This window comes from Diprion similis, chromosome 7 (genome assembly GCF_021155765.1).
Source record: "Diprion similis isolate iyDipSimi1 chromosome 7, iyDipSimi1.1, whole genome shotgun sequence".
Taxonomy (NCBI): domain Eukaryota; kingdom Metazoa; phylum Arthropoda; class Insecta; order Hymenoptera; family Diprionidae; genus Diprion; species Diprion similis.
This window is the reverse complement of record NC_060111.1, coordinates 9,758,562-9,781,726: the sequence shown is the minus strand read 5'-3', so window position 1 is coordinate 9,781,726 and position 23,165 is coordinate 9,758,562. Positions and strand designations below refer to the sequence as shown.

The window sequence follows — 23,165 nt, the reverse complement described above, 5'->3', positions numbered from 1 at the left end:
TCTTCTTCAACTTCTTCAGATTCGGACTGATACTGCCGACACCGGCACTCATAGTTAGACGAATAAAAAAAAAATTTCCAAAAATAAATAGAACTTTCAAATAAATATTATAAATTGACGAATTTGTTTATGGAAGCAAACAATATGAATATGAAAAAATCTAAACCCTGACATAAATTTCCGGGATCAAGCGATTGACCTATAGATTCTTCAGCATACAACTTACTGGCGGTTATCATGCGCCACCTGTTGGTGACTTCAGATAATTTTGTAATTCTATGACACTTGATGGGATAGGGAAACTTTTGAACTGATGATTGGTAGAGGTAATTGGGTATTTAGATTATTGAGTATCTAGGTTATTGGGTAAGTAGGTAATTGAGTATCTAGGTAATTGAGTTATATTAATTTGGGATTGGGTAATTAGGTAATCAAGTATCTATGGTCTTGAATAACTAGGTAATTGAGATTATTGTTTTATTATCTTTTCCAATTTTTAGGTTTTTGAGTAACTGGAAATCTAGATCTTCAGGTATTTAGGTTTTAAATTAATTGATTAAACATAGGTTATTGAGTATTTGGGGTTGGAGTAATTAGATTATTTTCTCATTAGGTACATTCGTGATTACGAGAAAAGAAACTACGGATAACGTACATCGCTTCAAAAGTACAGATTTTTTTGCAGCTGTGGTTATCAGTCACAAAAATTTTTATAACTCTGATTCCGTCATTTTGAAACCGCCATTTTGAATCTATTATCTTGAATTACAGAATATTTGATCCACAATCACTAACTTTACAATACTATTTTACTTACTTCCATTAATTTGTAATTATTTTTTCAATCGTGTATTAACTACCAACTTTTATAGGCCATTTTGAATTTCAAGACTCTCATAATTTACCCATGAAGAGTGATAAGAAAACTTTTGAAAAATTTTTCAGCCAATAACGAGTAAAACAATGGAATTTTTTTTAAAATCGAAAAATTTAAGATTAACCTTACCTCTCCGGATGGGAACACCCGTATACGGGGGCGACGCATGATCGACACTGTACACAGATAGTTTTAACATATTATATACCTTTTTTATGCATTTTCTGAAAGGGTCCCGATAATCCTCAATCTTCGTCCTCTAAACATAATGCAAGAAGCATGTTATATGGATGATAATTAACTGAGTAAACTAATAGCAATAAAAAATTTGGGAATAATCTTGAAAACAAAAGCTGTAACAATTACTAATGCTCAAGTCTGCAACAACGATGGGCTTAGAAAATTAGATATCACGTTGACTTCGTTAGTAATTCAAGTTCAAATTTCAGCCACAGAAACAAACCAATACCTTATCAAAATATTAGCGATAAGACCAATGATATCGTTAGTCAGAGCCAATCTATAAAGAGAAGTGACCGGAATCAGCCGCATAGAGTGCTGGCGAAGATGGCAAGCGTGCGGAGTGCCATGTCGCTTCTTGGTGTCGTCCTCGGGATAATCTTGGCCCTTACCGTGCAAACAAAGGCCGAAAATTCAACTAATAAAGAATGGTGGGAAGATACAATCGTTTACCAGATTTGGACGAGGTCCTTTCAGGATAGCGACAGCGATGGAATTGGCGATCTTCAGGGTGCGTAGTCAGCAAATACTTTGTAATTGAACTTTGCATAAATGAAACAACTGGAAGGGCGCATTCTCAAGGAATGATACAATAATAACCAAATCCCTACATTCGGACACCGCGTATTTCAACTGAGAATCAGAAAAGTCACGAAGCCTGACTTGAAACAGGCCAAGACAGTTAACTCAGTTGATTATCCGAAAGTAGACCAGCTGAACCAGCCAAGAAGTTAATCACCCGATTCCCAACTAGCCAACAAAGCTGATGAAACAGATATCAAAAAGCAAAATCAATAAGTCTTAACGAATTTAAGCTTTAAGACGATAATGAAATATATTTCAGTTGATTTGATTTACAAACCTTCGGCCGGCTTTGAAGGGTCGAAATTTCGATGTTTATATAGTATATAGTGTGTTATCCGCTCATTTTTAGATCTGCAGGTCTTATGCTTTACGAGAAACACGTTGATCAATTTTGTCACTTCTTCGAATTGCATCTTTTTCCTTAAATTCTTAGCACTTACTATCCTCATTCCTATTATGAACTCAATTTGACGTTTGTCGACGTTTTGACTTCTGTATATGGGGCTGTCTACGTCAATTCACCTAGCCTCCAGCCACAACATTTTTGATTTGCTTCGTGATTTTTTCTGTTGTTGTCCTTGCTCTGAAAAGTTTTTCTGTTTTTTTTCCAGATTTTTCGGAACAACCGTTTCTGAGTTACGTTTTTTTTGAAACCAAAAAATGACCATTTTTTTAAATCTGAAAAATTTCACAACATTGTGTGACTAACGTCGAACTGAAACAAGCAATTTTTGCACCATGTATACGGTGATTCCAGCTCCATTACCAATTGTACATGTAATGTACATGTAGATTTGCAATGATAGAGCTACAATCACCGTATACATGGTGCAAAAATTGGTTGTTTCAGTGAGTGGTTAATAGTTTCTGGGAAATCAACACTGGAACAAATAATTTTTTACACATCCTATTCTTGGCACACAGTGAATATTTGATTAAATTAATATTTCTTGTGACCGACCATTTGAATTCAAATTTTTTTCATTCTTACAGTCAAAAAATAGTATTTGTACATCTATGGATGGATAAAAGTTGTAGCTTTAGTGTTAAAATTAAGTGAGAAAAATATGAGAAAAATGTGCACCACGTTCTTGCGCGCGGGATACTGTTCTACGTTAGTCATACACTTTTGTGAGATTTTTCATAGTTTGAAAAATGGTTGTTTTTTCGGTTAAAGAAAATCGTAACTCAGAAGCGGTTGTTCCGAAAAATCTGGAAAAATTCAGAAAAATGTTTCAGAGCAAGGGCACCAACAGAAAAAATCACGAAGCAAAAATATTCTATATTCTATATTCTCTGTTCTATATATAATATTGATACCAATTTTTTGTTGAAAATTACCCTAGCCTCAATCCAGTATGAAAATTTCAAGATGTACTCTGAATTCTAGATTTGTCATACAAAAAAATTGGAACAATTTCATTTGTTATGCATTTGTTTCTATATCAACCATTACTCATGATCTCATATCCATTCTACTCCTACAACTTTAAGGATTTAGTCGAAAATATTCGTTTCTTCACGCAAAAAAACGCAAAAAAATTCAAACAATTCATTTTCTGACCTTTTCATGTACAGAACTCAAAATCTAAAACGACGTGGTTTCTGGTACTACTTGAAGATCCACGTTATATTTTATATTCGGAAAGATCAGGCAGTTGCACAAAAAACGGATCAGATCATACTTTTTTCCGTACAGGAAGTGCTCAAAACTCAAAAATAAAGTTCCAATTCGAAAAAGTTATAATGTTATTAAAATTATCCGTCTCAAATTCCACGTTTGTACCTTCATGGGTCACTTACATTTTTAATTTTAATCTACTAAAGCATCTAGTTATTTGCAATTAGTAGCTGTGTGATGAATGCTGCTGTACATTCAACGAGTATTTACAGTAGATCCTTCACTTTCGGAATTCACTTGATCTATAAGTCTGCGATGAATCAAGTTAATCTCATTCTCTAAACCCGTATTAACCGAGCTACAGTGACTGATCATTCGTACTTATTGGCTTGCCTTGAAATGCACGTTCCTCAAATAATATATAACTCAACGATTAATAAATCATTTGATTACAAGTAAAAAATATGCGTTCAATTCTCTAGTTTGTACTATTCGAGTTCTCCGTAGTGCGTGCTTATACTAGTTCGGATAATCGGATGTTGTTATATATTCAAAGTGTAAGATTGGATGAATAGATGGCACATGTGCACCTTTGTTCTAAGAGTATGATCGTGCATTGAATTTTCGATCATTCGAATCCTTTTGTGCGAAAATAGTTGAATAGACAAATTTTTCAATAGACTATATGAATGCGTATAACTTTGAAGTTATAAAATCAATACCGTTGTATGTTACTGAGTAAAATAATCACTTTTCTCTTCGTAAGATCATGATCACTTTATTATCTCCAACATACCACATCTATTTTTCAGGATATATTTGCTTTACCGGGATGTGTGGGCCCCGCCCAATTTTCAGTCGTATCTCCAAGTTATATGGTCGTATTTCAATTTTGTTTTTTTTTACTTATGATGGCCAATTAGTCACATAATCTATCTCTAAATTGGCACAGTAATGAAATTCAAAGAGATATAATCGGTTAAAAGATGTTGCCTCTTTAGAAACGTGATTTTAGGATTCTGTTTGCAGTTTCCAAGATTAAAACATTTTCTCACTGCAGAAGTTTATGTCTGTACGGCAATGGAAGTGCAATATATGACTATGGTAGTCCAAAGTTTTATACACAGATAAAACATCCAGGAGTATAATCACTTTCATGCACTGGTATAATTTGGACTGTCCCTGACAGAAATATTTAGGTCTTCTATGACTGCCCGACAGTGGATAGGCCAACTACCTAATGGTATATCTAAAATTTCAAACATCAATGAAATTTATCATTAAAAACAATAAATTGACGTTGAGTAGACAGAGTGGAATATGTGTCGTTACTTAGATTCGTAAATTTTATTTCAATTAGGTACATGTGATCCACTTTAATCAATTGACCTTGAGCATAACATATGTTCTAACTCTATCTTATTTAACCGGATATCTCCTGAGTGACTCAATATCTTCAGCTATCTGATAATCTTATACTGCCGAAAAAGTGCTTTCTGCAATTGATTGTATGCCAGGTGAAAAATGGCAGTTGAAATAACAGACCAATCAAATAAGCGATATTTAGGGACTCAAATGGCACATGAAAAAATATGGTTCATATTTACGGTTATGTACATAATAAGGATCTTATCCGTTCAAATTGCATCTTGATTTGTTTTTTACGAAAAAGAAAAATAATTGTCATTCTCTTCAGCTGCGGAACTTTGAGATCGAACGTTACGAGAACTGCTACAGATAGAGCAAAAATGCATAGAACCTTTCTCTTATAATAAAGTTCAAAAATTTTAGTCAGGTCAAATTGGAAAATTTTGCAAACAACTTGACGAAGTCATGAATTTTTATTAATAGGTACAGGTAGGCGTCGCAAATAATTGTTATTATGTTGGTGTCGTCATAACGACGTACAACCATCAAAATTACGATCGGCTCTCAAAGTATCACATTGAAAGATAAATCGACTCTGTTAGCATTATTTGAAAGCTTTTTGCTTTTACTTTCAATTTTTTTTATACCCTGACCTTTTTTTCATTCTTTTTTTTTATAAAACAGTGAATGAACATTTGCAAGTTCTATTTACGGCACTACTAAGAGAGTTACGTATATTCAAACACCTGCAATCGATTCAGGGTGAAAAAATACTACAAGTTTGTATTTAACTTGTTTTCAAAAAATTTGATGGTTTCCAGATGTTCAACAATTTACGTTCACGGGCATAGCTCGAATACTGATGAATATTTTTCAACAAAAATTATACCACATTTAGAATATTGTGAACAGAAGTCGCTGCTGCTGCTACCACCGTGTCAGGAATCTAAGAACCCTGACATATATAGCCTAACCCATCCCTCGCACACCCACACACACACACATACACAATTACAAAATGATATGAAATCAATATTTCTCATAATTATATACTCGTATAATTAACAGAATGATAATTCTACAATAATTCTGAGAAATATTGATTATGTTGAATAATAATTATGAGAAATATTAATTATACAGTATTTTTGTATAACATGGCATATTGCAATTATACTTCACTCTGAATAAAACATATGACAGTTTTATTAACAGAGTGTAATATTATGTAAGGTGAGAAATCGTCATAAGGAAGTTTCAGAAAGCTTACCAGTGTGAGTGCACTGATGAAGGGCCGCACGGCTTCTACTCCGCTGGGGCATCCGCGCGGTTTGTGGTTGGTCAATTGTTTATACTCTAATAAATTTGCCACTTTGAAAATTGGTAATCCTATTGGAAAAAATCTCATCTTTCATTTGAAATTATTTAAAAAAATTATCCAACTTTAAAAAAAAATTAAATTCATTTTTGAATTTCAAAAATGAACGCCGAAGAAAATTTTATTTCTAAATAAGTATGATTTATTCAAAATTGAAAAAGAACCCTATTGAAAACATGTCAGGTGAAATTTTGTTTTTTGCATCAGGAAAAAAGTTGCAAGCGTTTGAAAATAAGGCCTTGCAGCGAAAGTCCAAAAATTGGACCTCCTCCACTTCAGTCTGTATTTGTCGAAATGAATTAATTTTTGGTTTGAGTAGTACCATCCAATAGGAAAATAATCATTTTACTTTTCAGCTTGATCGGATAATTTTTTTTTTGGCGAGCTGGTACACTTGAGGACTTTCATCCCATTGGTGAAACGCCGTGCCAGTGGATTTTTTTTGTCCCTGTTGATCAATCAAATGACTTACATTAAATTTTGAAAGGCACTCTGTCTGCATAGGGGAGGAGGTATGTTAGTTTCCTATTATTTAGTTTTTGTTTCCTGTCTGATCGTGTTGACGCAAGATTTTCATTCGTTGTAACAAATGCAATCTGGTGTCCGGTTCTGTCGTCCTAACTGTTGGTGAGACAGATCGTGAAACCGTTGCACCTAGAGCAAATTCAGACTGCCCTTCCCCTTCTTCCTTTTTGCCTACAGCGGAGTCAAGCCGTAAGGCCGTTCCCGCACTCCCTTCTACATTGATTTCGGCGTTGGCACTCGTTGCTGCACTTACAGATGCAAGATGTTAGGCCGTTTGGTATCCCTGAAGAAACCCTAAAGCTGACAGACGCAGAGTTTCCACCCGTTGCTGTATTGCACAGAGCTGGGTTGTTAGGTCGTCCTGTATCCCTGCACTTCATTCCTGGCTTTGATTCAGTAATTAGTTAACGAAGAAGCAAATATTGCGTTCTAAAACAGATTCAATGAAACGATAGATATCAAAATAGAAATTTACAAGGTGGTGGCACTTTTACCCATGCTAATGCGATAACATAGATGTTATTAATTATAATTGCCTACACGCCAATTGAATTGAAGATAGTAAAATTGTCGTAACTTGTCAGTTGCGATCCTGCTTTTCGTAAATTAGGGTTTCATTGAAAAAATTATAACTTCTACTGCATTTACTCCCTCTAGTCTAGGGGATCCAGCCGCTTTACACAGTTCCCTCATCGGAAATTGGATTTCATCTTCGATTAGCGCTTTGCCTACTTTAAATTTACCTAGAATGACGTTATGTTAGAGTGTGACCTCTTCTGATGAGCATAACCTTTCGGTATAAATATTGTAAGTCAGAGGGACGCCATGCTAGGCTGATGTTATTTTGACCGCTCAACGTCAGCTCTCTTATTCCAATCTCGTGGCACGGTTGTAGCGAGCGCGTTGCCTCGGCGTCACTGTCGCGTACCTCGACTGTGTTGGCGTGTCGATGTATGAGCTGTTTTAATCGAAAATGTTACAATATACATGACATTTTTAATGCACGTTACAAACGGCTCTCGAATCCTAGGCGGGACCCAAAAATAGGAATTTCGCGATAGTAATCGTAGATAATTTTGGACGAAAGCGTCGGGACAAGGGTCACGCATCCGAAAATCTGAGGGGACACTTTACAGGCTACCGAATGAAATATTTCAGGATTTTTGGTGATTTTTGTTTTCGAGTATATGTGACATCAAGTAGAGGGTCGGCGACGAATTACGCGACAACATCTGGCGATAACAACGCGAGTGTTCTGAGGGAAGATCGACAAGTGTTAGGCTAACACCGCGAGTGAGGCCTGTTACGACGCTACGAAGGGAGCACCAACGTAGACCTCAGCCATCGAGGGAAACCGGGACAGACGAGATTACCGTCGTTGGCCAGCGAGTCGTAGCCTCTCCTCGCTACAACAGCACCTCACTGCATCGCAAAGCCGTCACTTCGCCATGGACGAACCCTGGAGCAACGAGTCTAACCGCCTATCAGCGTCCGCGACAGCGGAAATCAACATAATGACGTGCTAAATTTAAGAAATACGTAATCGTAGAGCCAATAAAAACCGCACATTATTGCGGACCGTAACGGCAGATTTTCTAACTTCCAGCTCCACGTAACGGAGCTAATCACTTTTGTTTTCATTGCGGCTGAGATTCCAGGTTTTTGTTTAGAAATGGAGTGTCGATTTTGAGGAATTTAGATAGAAATTATCCGTTGTGGTGAAGCTACCTTTTGTCGTAGAAGTACGAAAAGTTTTATAAGCGATAAGCGCTAATTGTAAGTTCGCGATCGAATTTCGAGAGAAGTAGTCGCGGCAGTCCGCATAACAGCTAGCCATCTTGAAGATTGAAGTCTCGAAACGTGCTCGAAATTAGTTTTTCGATCTTCTTATTTGGTGGCCGTAGCTTGAGTCGTTTTCATGATTACACGTAGAGTCGGGTTTGTTTGTTATAAAGTTAGAGTGGAGTGATTTTTATGGTAAACTGTGTAACCAAATTCCGCTGCACGGGGTCTAGTCGTGTTCATGTGTTTTAGAAGTGTCACCTCTCGACCAGATTGCGTCTCGCCGTGTGTAATCACTCGGTTTAGCGGCTTGATTGATAATCTATCAGGCATGCGCTGGCAAAATAGGTTATTTCTTACCAGACTCATCAAGTAAAACTTTTTGTGTAAAACTCTATAGAGATAAGCTGTTAATCGGTGGTAACGTACAGATAAGGTGATCTTGATAGCAGTCATCAAATTACGTTATTCTTTGAGAAAATTTTCTAAGGATATTGTTATTGTCAGTCTTTATCAATGTCTATGACAATTTAGGACAATTTCGATCCATCTGTCCTAAATAAGAATTATAAACACAACACTAAAATTTGAAAAACGAGAAACCACAAATACCAACTCAGAAAATAGAATACAATAAAAAATTCTTAACTTACCGAAAAAAACCAAAGTACAGTCAAAGTAAGAGGAACGGAGACACAACCATGTGAAGTACAGAGAAACATGATAAAAGTGCAGAGATAAAAGTCAAATAGGTAGAATCAAATAAAAATAAGTATACAATTAAAAATCAAAACGAATGAACAAGTATCAAGCAGGAAGTAAGTATTAAGGCCCCGCTGACCTGGCATGTCATATATATATTTCGTGACGTCAGAAGCGGGGAAATTGGGTGAAAACGCCTATACGAATCCTGCGATAACGAGAGTATGAATCTTACTCGGAAATATTTTAAATCGTAGCTTGAATTATAGTGTACGTGTGAATCTCAGTCACTGCTCAGGCAAATAGCTGATAATGTTTATAATAAAGAATGATGAAGTGAATAAAATCACGCGACAACAAACATGGCCGATCGGAGCTACCGCATGTTGAATATTCACTGATTGCACTGTTCCACAATTTCTTTCACCCTCGCCAGGGAGATTCACACGTACAAAAGCACACACGTTATCCGGGAAAACTTATACTATCAGTTATTTTTTTGTAAACATGGCTTGATTCGTATACGCGTTTTTCATGTGACAGCAGCCCGTTTATGGTCCACCAGAAGTATGTTCCGATCTGTAACTGACATCATTGGTTGGATCTAACAGAAAAAGCCAATGAAATCAGCGGCCTTAGTTCACCGTTCAACGTTCAGAGGCGCTGCACGTATTTATGACGTCACGATTTGATATTTTCAAGTCACTTCAGCGGCACCTTAAGGAAATCCAAGGAAAGACGAGTGAAAAAGAACACATTATAGGACCGAATTTAGTGGATATAAATTTTTAACTAAATGAATTTCTGAAAAAATAGCCTTTCAGCATATACAGAGCACTTTGTGCAATCAAAGAAACCAAAGAATCTAAGATTCTATTCACTCGATGGTTTCTGAAGACTTTATGGATTTATATAATTTGTATATCTAAAATATACATTTTTTCACTTATGGTGCGAGTTTGGTTTTAGATTTTGTATTGATTCATACAAAATCTTCAGAAGACATTGAATGACGTGCACTTTTGACGGTATACTTCAGTTTCTTTAGTTGTTCCTATTTTCTTCTGTTTTTAAGTATTTCTAATTAATTAAGCATAAATCAATACAAGTTTTTCTACACTTTCGGAGAAATATTTTCCAAAGTTCCCCGCCAAAAAATATGGTTTTCGAGAAATTTGAAAAACTAAAGCATTTTTAAATTTTCATCGTTTTTCAGAGGTGGCTTATTGTTTTTCATTTCATGGATTTGAATTACATTCAAAACTAAAACTGTTTCATTGTCAACTTTTTCTTATAATATAGACTTTTCAAGTTGTAGTGGATAAAAAATAAGACGTTTTCTATATTCAAGTACCTATATTTTATCGGTTGCTAACGTGTAAACGTCTTCGAATGAATGTCCACTCAGAATTACACGCACACACTCTTTGACCGACTGAAAAAAATGTATCGCAGAGTTTGAATCATTTCAGAGAAGATGTGGGTTTTTCTCAGGTCGACGGCATGTGGAATGACCCAGATACTTTTTTAGGCGCAATTCTCGATGATGCGCTCATACATAAGGGGGAGAGAGAGAGAGAGAGGGAGACAGAGAGAGAGGAGAGAGAGATTTATTTATCTTATATCTATCTCATAGGTGCGCTTCGCGCTACATATTTTACATGTACAACAATACCACTACTTACACCTATCGTTACAAAATTCGCTTATCTGGCTACTTACCAAACTATAGCATACATACTGAACTAATACATAAATTTAATAGCCTGTCGTTAGTCACGACGCTGCTTCACATATTCCACCAGCTTCCTTTTCCGCTCTGTTACATTTTTTGTCTTCTTCATCTCATTCGGTATTCCATTATACAGTTTCATCCCTGCAAATAATATATCCCTTTCACCAAATTCGCCTTTTATAAGAATGCATCCTTAAGTTACCAGTTTGTCTTCTTATCATGCCCTATCTGTTACCTACATATTGCAGCGTTCTATCATTTGCTTTTCTTTCTTTCTTCCTTTAACACTAGCGTGTGCACAAATAATGTCACATGACATTCTACTATTTCCATTACATTTATAAACTGGAGTGCCTTCACACGGTGTCGATTCTTGTCTCTCTTCTACACTGTAATATTACTAATATTCGATATGTGGCGATATTGTAGATCTATACTTATACGGTACATCCAGTTAGTGGCGATAAAAATTTTCCCAGCCTACTTCGAGAACTCAATTTTTTCCCACCTTTGTTTACAATGAATTGTGCATGTGCGCTAAAATTCAATCTCGAGTCAATAATTATACCTAAATACTTCATATTTAGTACTCATTATATGTTTTCATCACTTTTAGTAACTATTCTAACATGATCCCTTTCGTTTGCTTTGGTCGTGTAAAAATCATGTATTTTATTTTTTTCGCATTCATTTTCAGTTTCTTTCTGCATAACATTTTTTTTTTTTTAATTTTCAATAGTGCATTTAATTTATTCAATTTCTTTTGATCCATTCCCTTGCGAATAAACAATTATATCGTTCGCAAACAGTATTATCTTAACATCGTTTTGAAATTCATTTATTACATCGTTAATGTATAAGAAAAATAATAGGGATCTCAAGACTGAGCCTTGCAGTATCCCATATTTTTTTAAAATTCATCCGACTTTTCACCATTAGTACTTGCGAGCGATTTTCTAGATACGATTTCAACTACCTTAGCACTGTCTGCCTTATCCTGAGTCTTTCCACTTTGCGTATTAATATATTTCGATCTACTGTCTCAAATTCTCTCTCTAATTCAATAAAAATTTCTCCAATAATTTTTCCTTTATTTACGCATATTTTCTTTTCTGTTATTACTTTTTGTATTGTAATTTCACAAGATTTACCTTCCAAAGCCATATTCGTTTCCGGTTAATAATTTGTGTTTTTCAAGATATTCACCGAATTATTCTTTCACTATTAGTTCAAACACTTTTTCGTATTGCGGCAGCGTATTTGTACGTCGAAATTCTTCTGCCTTGTGTATTTCATTCGGTTTCAGAACCGGTACTATCTCCGACTTCTTCCAGTTTTCTGGAAACATTCCATTTCTTGATGAATGATTTATTAAGTTTGTAAACCTAATACGCTTACTACGCTACCCCTCTAGTTCTCCTATTTTCTGCATTACATTTTCTTATCGTATACTCTTTTTCTATTTCATTCTGGTTACAGATTTTCTGAATCAATTCTTCGTTGGGCAAGTTTTTTTCGTCTATATCTATTCCTATAATATTGACTTTCGGTTTTCTTATCACTGGTGTCTTTGTTGAGTAATTTCCTGACTTTTTTTCTCGTGACATTTTGCAACTTTTTTCTGTTCCCTGTGTTCAAGCAGACCACTTCTGTCCTTCTATTTTGCTCTATCACTATTCTATTTACACTACTACTTTCTTTTATAGTATGAATGTTTTTATTTACGGTTTGTACTGTAATTTTACTGCTCTGTTTGGTCGCTGGTTCATTCATTATTGCATATTTTTTTATTGTTCCTCACATTTTCCTTTAACGCTGCAGCATTCCGTACTTTCTTCGTCCCATTGTGGTCACTAGTACTTTTCTCATTAGCACCCGTTCTTCGTTGAAGTATTTGTTAATTTTTTTTTACGGATTTGTTTATTTCATCTCTTACTACCTCCTGAGCGGCCTTCTTCACCCATTCGCTTCATTATTACATCAAGCTTTTCATCCATTTTATATTTTCTGGGGTACAAGAACGACCAAAGATAATCGATTTTCAATTAGATGGATTATTTTTTTTCTCGATTAAGAGTATAATCGATTATTTCTCAAACTCGATTAATCGACCGACTCGATTATTTTTCCTCACAATCAGTTTTTGTTTTTTACTCACATGAATGACGCCACACAATATCAATTTATGTGATTAAAGTATTAATTATTATCATTGCCTTATTTAATAAGTACCTATATGATTTAATTCGCGACTTTTTGTTTCTTATCGATTCTTTACTATTTTACAATCTTAAATAAAAAACAACTATAAAATTATTTAAAAGAAATTCTAAATTGGAGTTTGGCGCAAGATTCAAGTCAATACATTAATAGTACGCAAAAAGGATCTGTTTTTCTACGTGGGGTCCGCTGAATCCCGTGTGACCGTAAGTTTGTTAGTAGGAGGTGTTAAAAACTCAACGGGTTAAAAACCAAAGTTGTGGTTGAAAAAATCAGAATATCCCGTTAAATTTGATGAGCGTATTATTAACAGACTTTTATCAATTAAACTTATCTCACGTGAGATACCATGGCCATCCCACTGTGAAAATTTGGGTTCCGTACTGAAAAAATCCCAGCATTCACACGAAAAACTCAAAAATAAGATAAATTTTGGCGGCGCATGAGAAAGCGGTTTTCTGCCTATAAACGTGTTTTTAAGGTAGATTTTGAGAAGCTATCTAAAAATGAATAATACATTCGGAAAGGTGAGAGTTTTTCACATAAGATAAATTTTTTTCGTCATTTTTTTTCACTAGTAACGATACGAAAATAATTACTTAAACCTCAGACTCAGGTCAACATGATAAACTTTGATGTGGGATTTCTGGCGAACGCTAAGTCCTAGAAGGTTAAAACTTGATGAAGTTTCCAATCTCAGTACACATTAAAAGAGAATAAATTTTCAGAAAAATCAATTTTTTGGCGTCCAAATCATTCGTTGATAATTGGTGGATTGGCCCTATAGATTATCAAATGATTTTTTCGCTATTAAGACTACATACTGTAATTTACGAAATTTTACTTTTATATGCGCCGTTTCAACACAATACGAATTAATCGATTAATTCTTACCGATTCAATCGAGTCACATTCGATTATTTTTTTTTGGGCTGGATTAATCGATATATCGATTATTTTCAGCTTACAATTAGTGGCCATCGTTACCTGGAGCTACTTCTACTTTTTCGGGACACAGCATCAACTCGTTATTGCTATCATAAGACACATGTATTTTTGCACATTTCTTATGGGAATGTTGTAGGCATTTTTCACATTCGTACGTTATCAGCTTTACCAATTTATTGCATTTTGCACATTTCAATTTTGTCGACATACCTAGATCGTTGTAATCTCCAGAGTTATATTGGTTGGTTGTCATTTATCATAACCTGTGTGACACCTTGCAGTGTTCGTGATCGATTTTCAATGGTTAATATCGTTGGTACCTTTGTTATCCTCCGAATTGTGATTGTTCGTTACCGCTCACGTGTAAACTGTGAAAGCTACGCGATGGATGGCATGTCCCACGATGGATCGATGAGTTGTTATCGATAATTTACCGAAATGCCTTGTCAGCACACACGAATGATGAAACAGGACCGTCGATCTCATCAATAGTGTAGCCGCAAGTGAGATTAGCTGGATCATAAACTTTTAGTCCTTAGTCCCATCGACCAATTGTAAGTGCAAGATAGTGGTACACCCCGGGGGTGACTCACTCTGTAATCATGATTTTTTTTTAAGTTAAAATAAGTTAGATTAAATCTAGCCTTTATTTGCCGAGTACTGGTTAAGGTGCATATAAAGACCCGTTGTACACCTCGAAAACGCGGGGATGCAAAACTCTTATACCGCTCAAACGATCAGAGTAAAACTTGGGCAGTTAATGCCTTATTTTGGCAAAAAGTGGAGCGTCTTTTTACTTTTTCAGAATTTTGAAACAAATTTTACAGATTGGTTACCACTCACAAAAATTGACCAAATTTTCACAGTTGCCCTGAATGGATCGACCTATACGGTATGATGCCACTCGGTGGTGATGAAACACACATTTTGAGCCCAGTCCCATGAGATTTGATGGTGAAATGACGAAATGGCAGCTGATCTGGTTTTCGATTACGAAGTACACCGAAATCTCATTTTGGCGACATTTGTTACCGATATTACGCGCATGCCGCTAATGTATGCGTGTAATGTCGGTAAGAAATTAGTGGCATGCATGAAAGGTCGGTAACAAATGTCGCCAAAATGAGATTTCGGTGTTTTTCGTAATCGAAAACCAGATCAGCTGCCATTTCATCAATTCACCATCAAATCTCATGGGACTGGGCTCAAAATGTGTGTTTCATCACCACCGAATTGCATCATACCGGATAGTTCGATCAATTCAGTGTAACTGTGAAAATTTGGCCAATTTCTGGGGGTGGTAACTAATCTGTAAATTTTTTTTTGAAATTTTAAAAAAGTAAAAAGACGCTCCACTTTTTGCCAAAATAAGGCATTAACTGCCCAAGTTTCACTTTAATCGCTTCAGCGGTATAGGAGTTTTGCATCCCCGCGTTTTCGAGGTGTACGACGGGTCTTTATATGCACCTTAAGGTTATATAGTGCGTTTTTCATCTGTTTAACGTATCCTCTGAGTATGAGACAAAGAAATCATCCATGTACAAATAAAATTGTTCCAAATCGTTCGCTAAATAATAAATCACAGCGAATAACTGTGCATTGCAAAACAACGTCAAAGAATCTCAAATAACGTAAAATAAGCGATCTCTTCGCTTCTCTTACTGCTCGTAGAGTGTCGGGAAACATCGAAACGAGATGGGATGAAATTTAAAAATAGTTCGAGAAGTATTAATGAATGTTTAAGCTATTTAAGAGACGATTTTTAGTTGCTGAGGAAAACATCACTCGAGTTAGTCCCAGTTACGCACGCATAAAATGGCATAAGCTATGACTGAGGACCTATAAACGCCTCGATAGCATACCGAATGACAAAAATCACAACAACGTTACGAATAACGAGCGTGTAACGCATCAACGTTTTTCCAATGGGCGAATAGGACCCGCCAAGAATCAGAGTACAACGTCGTATAAGGCGAAGCGTTGTCTCTATGGTCTCGACGTGCGTCGTCCTTGGGGTACACCTACATTCACTGGAATGAAAACCAATAAATTACGTGCTTTATTCTGAAATCAGAAGCGCCCATAGGCAGGAGGGGGCAGAGTTTATGTTTAAATATAGCTAGAGTGGTGTAGAATGCGATTAGGCACTGACAGAGTGAAAAAGAGTGAGAAAGGGGAGGAGGGAGCAGGGGGAGGGGAGAAATTGATTAATTGATTCATTACAGTCATATAAAAAGATTAAAGAGCCTCACTCACATACAGCCTGCTCTCTCATTATTACAGCACTTTCAACAGGCTATCAATAGAGTCACATAAAGTAACATTAAAAATCTGAAATAGGAATATATGAGCACAAAAAAAAGAATATTCAAGTAAACACTAACATGCAAGAAAAACTTTCTCAATAAGATGTACCACGACTAGATGCAGAAAATACATCAGTAAGAGTTTAGAGTCACAGAAAACTTGCAAATTGAATATTGAGATGAGAGTTTGTTTGTTAGAACATTGGTGCCCACTACTGGGGAAAATATTTCAGGTGACTGTACAATGAGTGATTATTCCACATTTTACAAGAAGTAATAAAAAAGACTTAATTCTGTGAGGTGCAAGGGAATTCAAAGCGGACCGGGATTGGATTTGCTTGCTCTTACATTGACTAGACACAGAGATATATCGATCGTGAAGGTATCGAGGGGTTTTGTGTTTATTTATCTTTCACAACTGTACGGACACTGCCACTTTCTGTCTGCCCTATATATTTTAGGTAGCCAAGAATCTTTTCTCGACTCATCTATTTCCCTATGTGCATCTGTGACGGTAAATATTGTTGACTACCGGCAGTCTGTGATTGTAAAAATTGTTGACTACCGGCAGTCAACAATATTTACAATCACAGACGCTTCCATAGACAACTTATAGGCTTCTCGTTCTTTATCAGAAGTGTCGTTGGAAAATCAGTGGTGCTGATGAATAGGCAGATGAATTTAGTGCTTGACAGGCTAGTGGAAGTTTGTTCAGGACGATGAGAGATACGTCTACGTAGAGTGCCAACTTTGGAGCAGCTGTGAACCATCTTTTGCGTCGGGACATTGTCATGTTGAAGTGTGTTTGTTCCAACGAATTGATAATCGAATAGGGATGGTCCAAGTGGCTGTAATACATATAAACTAAAAAACAATCATGGTAGGATTGTGTACTTTTACACTTTGGCACGATTCTCTAATTATCCGGAAGCCTATTAAACGACAATAAAAGATATTCGTTGGGCGCCGGACACTTCAGCGTCAATTTTTAGATAAAAAGGAAAGATAAGATACGAGAATAATAATTAAAGAACTCGCTGTATTGCTAGATAGGCTCAAGTACTCACACGTATTGGTAGAGTGGCGGTATCCAAAGCAGTTAACGATAATTGCAGAAATCAGGAAATAAAGAAATGAAGAAATATGCTCGAATCAAAGAAATTAACAGGTCAATAGTTGTATATCGTCGATTAAATTCACAAGCGTTAGATCAGTCAAGTTTCTTACAGAAGATAGCAATAAATAGTTAGTCAACGAGGATACTTCACAAGATTTTCGATAGAATAAAGTTGCTAAACGATAGCTTGAATGAAGGTGATAGTTAACATAGGAAATTAAGCGTAGGTCGGGATAAGCGATACAATGCAAAGTCTACGTAAAACTACACGTCGCTGGGCGACGTGATTTTACACAAGTTTTCGAAAAACGACACTACAAGAACTATTATAATTATTAGTTTGTTGAGTCAAAGCGGGAGTGAAACTTTATAAAAAATTGCCAGTTGACAGAATTATCGATAGCTCGGAACAGTAGTGACAAAAGAGTAAAATAGAACTTACGATAGACTATAACTAATAAGAGAGATTGACGTCGATTAATAATTTACAAAAATCGGTAGCTTATACGAGAGAATATTATTTACAGTAATTGAATTGATAATGTACAAAAGTAAAAAAATACGAGGTAAAACCTTAGAGCATATAGTAGATGGAGGGAGCCTTTTGGCCGAAAAGTGTGACGACAGAGAGGGAATGAGTAGCTTGAGAACCTGTCTTTTTCTAAGCCAGGAGCGTAGCGTGGTAAATTTAGTACCCGCGTCAATGATAGGCACCTAACTAAATTTTTGTATGAAATTTATTATTATTGTATATCTTATATAATATGTTATGTACATTTCAATGTAATATACATAATAAATTTACACTGAAGAATTGATCACAATTGTAACAAAAAAGGATAATTTTCTTTCGAAAGAAAACTTGCTTTCCGAATTTGGGATTTGGATCATCACTTTCTATTTTACAAACTATGCATTTTAGAACCATTCTGAAATTTGGTTACTGACGCGATTGTTAATGTTTCATCAATAGTGCACGCTTTGGAATGCATCCTGCTTCATTCTTAGCTCTAAGGCCTCACTACATGGGCACATCGGGCACTGCACCCTTACCGTACTGCTTGGTACAGCTCTGACGTAGTCTGGTGGCTGATTTGAACTGACCAATCACATGTTGTAAGAGAGAGATAGGTTCTCATGCTACTATATCTATCCTTGGTAACATCGCCACTTATGGGCCAGGATAGGACAGGCTCCCTCCATCTACTATATGCACTAAGGGTAAAACTAACAAGGAAATTCTAAATTATAATTAACGAGAGAATCTAAAAATATGTGAGAGTGAGAGGTTTAGAGAAGGGTTCGCAAGATGAAGAAATACATTAAATACACCGGATTACAATAAGCAAAATTTAAATTAACAGAGAAATACGATATCAAAAGAAATAGGAAAAATAATAACAGGTAATAAGCGCTACAAAATTGGTAATAAGCGGCAGAAAAGTATGGTAGTATTTAGCGGCTTAATCTAGGCTCAGCTGTACTCCAAAGAACTCGAGTTACTATACAAAATCATGCACAAAAGTAAATAAAATAGAATAGGGAGTACGATAGCAAAGCAGTAAAATACGATAAGTAATACTAGCACAGAAAGAAAAGATAGCGATAGCAAAAGACGATAGAAATTACAGAAGCAGTTTCAGCATAAAATTACAAGAGAATCAGAGAAATCAGAAATACAGAAGATACTTATTCACTTATTCGATAGCTACGAGGTTGCTCAGCGATAATTTTTACGAAATTAATTATTCAACGAAATTATGCAGTCACACGACGGCTTATAGCAACTCAATCTTCGTAGACCATGATTCACAGAGAAACTAAAATCACTTGATGCAACCAAAAAGCAGTAATTAAGATACGAGAGAATAAAAGATATGAGCAACTTCGTAACAGTACAATACAAAGGCAAAAGCCTTAACTTGGCTTGCAACGGCAGGCAAGCAAACACTAAGTTTAAATTAAAAGAAACTTAACGATAGCAGAAGAAAACCAAAAGGGAAGGAAAGTAATAGAGCTTAAAGGAAAGAAAGAAGCTAACGGTAGTGTAAAACGATAGAGGGTGAAAGATAAACGGTAGCGACAGAACAAACGGTCGTGATAGTAATGATAGCGATAAGGAAGAAGGTAAGGAAAATTAGTTGGAAAAAACCTTAGTCAACGAAAGCGAGGTGGTAGCGAAGCTGTCTCCTCGCGGGTTGAGCGTCGAATAGGCCGAGTTCGGAGTTCGGATCACCGATCCCGCCGTTGTCGTCAGGTGCTTCTTCCTTCTGATTGGTCGTTTGTTCCTCACCATAATTAGGTCATCCTTCTGTGGCGAATATCGGTTACGACTTGGTCATGCGTTTTCGACGATTACCGCTAGATGCTACGTAATGTGGTGCTCGTGATTTCGTCGTTGACACCAACTCGCACAATTCTTTGGCTGTTCCTTCGTACTGTCCAGGTTGCCTATCATTAGAGATTTCCTCGACAGAGGCAGGTACGTAGATGGTCTGCGCCAAGGTTACCGAATGGAGAGCAACGCCTCATTGTTTGCCTCCACCGGCTTCGTCGTACGGACAGTGGCCGTCTGCCGACGATACATGAAGGAGACAATGCAGTCGCCGACGGCTTACAGCAACTCGATGTTCGTGGACCATGACTCACAATGATTATAGTCCTTACTGATACAAAGGCTGCGTCGATCCTCGGAACGTGGGCTTTATCAAACTGGCGTAGAATTTTAGCGGTCGGTCCCGCACCTGGCCGCTAAGTCGGGGGACGACAGGCCGTGGCCTGCCCTGTAGGTCGCCCTTACGGCATCTGAGAAAGCTGGCAGTCGAAGTAGTACGGGAGGTTAGTCATTCGGATCGTCGGTAGATGAATTCGGCGGAAGCTGGAAACGGGAGTTGTAGGTAGCTGTTGATCTCTCGATAAATCAAGGAAGGGTGTTGATCCTTCGGTAATTGGGATCGCAGTCGTTCTAGTACACTGTTAACTTGCGCCCGTGTGCGAAATTACAGAATTTACAAAGAAAAGCCTTAGTTACTAGTAGTTATTGCTTATTTTGTATCGAGTTCTCTTGGGTACCTCGCCAGGGACTCGTTTCACGGCAGTTTCCTTCAGCTTTATGCCCTTGTGACGGGCCATTCTAAAATGCCACGTTACAGTACCTTTGTTCAGCACGTTGTCATGTTGAAGTGTAATCTACGTCTGTTCTAACGGATTGATAATTGAATAAGGATGGTCGAGGTGACTATGAAATATATGAAATAAAAAACAATCATGATGTTATTATGTATGTAGTTGGATGAAAAAAACATAGATAGGTGACGACGTATCACAGCGCTTGTGCGTATCATATGAGGTAAGATGATTTATTGAATATGGAAATGTATTGCATGCTATTTGATCACAGGTATTGACATTTATAGCAGTCTTCTTGGGAATCTGTTAGTGATACCGAAGTATCAATAGGTTAAGTCAGTGGTTGGTCGTTTCGTGGAAGCTAGTTCACTCTGATGAGATACGAAGAATGTTAACTTCTGACAGACCTGCGGGCCACCTTTTATTTCGTGACATCGCCTTGCCAAAGTGAAACCTCTTTCTGCTCCAACAAATTGGTAATAAGATAGAAATGGTCCAAGTGTTTATGAAACATACAAAATAATAAGTAATCGCAGAAAAGGTTCCACTGTATCACCTCTCATTTTTCAAGCGTGTTTCATGTGAATCAATGTAACGTAGCAGATATGGAATATGGCAGTCTATCAATGTTAATCGACTGGTAATATGATAGCATGAGGCAAGTGGGGGTTCAAAGTTAGGCTGGCTTGACGGAAGGCGCCTACACGATCGGTCTTGAACACCTTATATATTCCTCGTAGAGTCGTAAACAAATTTTCCATTTTCTAATTTATTAGTATTGTAATGAAATTAATCTGATCTTTGACGTCACCAAATTTAAATATTAATATTAAATATGATCTTCTGTTCGTTGAAACCTGTGCGAATATTTATGATATATTAACACAGATTGTCACAACCTGTGGACATTGTTCATCAACGAACTATATCAACGGTAACATTGATAAAATCGACCGTACCTTGGCAATCTGCGAATTTTACATAAATGATTGTGTGATGAATGAATATGTTGTAATGATTTTTGCCAGTTTATGGAAATCTCTATTTGGGAAGATGAGCAACTGCTAATAAATAAAGAAATAAACTGAAGTGAAAGAGAGTTAACAGGTCAATCAGTTGTATATTATCGATTGAATTTACAAGCTCCAAATCGGTCAAATTAGTTACACGAGATAGCAATAAATTACGAGTCAAAAAGAATATTTCACAAGATTTCCGATTGAATAAAGTTAAACGATAATTTTAACGAAGGTGATAATTAACAAAGAGAACTAGACGTAGGTCGGAGTGAGCGATATAATGCAAGGCCTACTTCAAAACTACACGTCACTGGGCGACTTGATTTTACCCAATTTTCAAAGAACGATGCTACGATGATTACTAGTCTTTTAATTTAAATCGGAAAAAGGACTTTATTAGGAATAAGTAGTTGACAGGATTGACGATAGCTTGAAACGATAGTGACAGAGGAATAAGATAGACAATAACTAATAAAACAAATGTATATCAAGTAATAACTTACAGAAATCGGTAGCTTAGACGAGAAAATATCAATTACAGTGAATGGTGAGAGATAGTTCACGAGAGTGTTATCGCTAGATAATCAAAATGATAATTTACAGTAGTCAAAAATACAAGATGGGATTACCAGAGAAATTCCGATTTACAATCATGGAGAGAATACAAAATTATGAGAGTGAGAAACTTAGATAAGGATTTTCATGATAGAGAATACACTAAATATTTTTTATTATGATAAAGTTAGCGATAATAAGCGGAACTTAAATTAATGGAGAAATACGATATTGCAAGAAATGTTAATCATATAACAGAAAATATGCGGTACAAAATCAGTAATAATCGATAGAAAAAGAACGGTAGTATTTAATGGCTTAATTTACGTTCGGATGTACTCCAAGGAACTCAATTTACGATACAAAATCATGCACAATAGCATATAAAGTATATCAAGCAATATAATACAATAAACAGTCAAATACAGTAAGCTGTTAACTGCGTAAGTTTTCCGTACTAGTACTACTACCACAGAAAATTAAGAGAAAAGAAAATTCAACGATTGCTGAAAACGATAGAGATTACACAAGCAGCCGGAATAGAAAATTACAAGAAAATCAGAGAAAATCGAAGATACCACAGAGATAACTATTCGATAGTTACGAGGTCGTTCAACGATAATCTTTAACAGAATTATTCAATCAAAGAAATCATGCAGCCACACAACGGCTTACAGCAGCTCAGAGCCGTGGACCGTGATTCACAGATAAACTGTCAGCACACTATACAACCCCAAAAAAGATAATTAAAACACCAGGAAATAAAAGATATTAGCAACTTTGTAACAATACAATTCAACGGCAAAAGCCTTACCTTGGCCGGTAACTCGACCATGGAAACACTGATTTTAATTTCAAATAAAACTTATCGATAATAAAAAAAAAGGTAAGAGTTTGGTAATCGGAAGAGCTAAACGATCGTGCCAACGATAGAGGGTTTTGCAGAAGAACGGTAGCGATGTTAACGATAGCAGTAAGAAAGAAGGAAAGGAAAGTTAGCTGAAGGAAATCTACACTAACAACAGCGCGGTGGTAGCGATACTGTCTCCTGGCGGGTT

General features: G+C 36.3%; 1 protein-coding gene across 1 annotated transcript in view; it reads left to right on the top strand.

Moving 5' to 3' along the window:
- The first annotated feature begins 1,434 nt into the window (after positions 1 to 1,434).
- The window catches only part of LOC124408169 (maltase 1-like), a 33,544-nt gene continuing 11,813 nt past the window's right edge, over positions 1,435 to 23,165 (top strand). Inside the window, exon 1 of the mRNA XM_046884909.1 lies at positions 1,435 to 1,628. Coding sequence (XP_046740865.1) covers positions 1,445 to 1,628 — 184 coding nt within the window. The 5' untranslated portion in view covers positions 1,435 to 1,444. The remainder of the gene's footprint in view (positions 1,629 to 23,165) is intronic.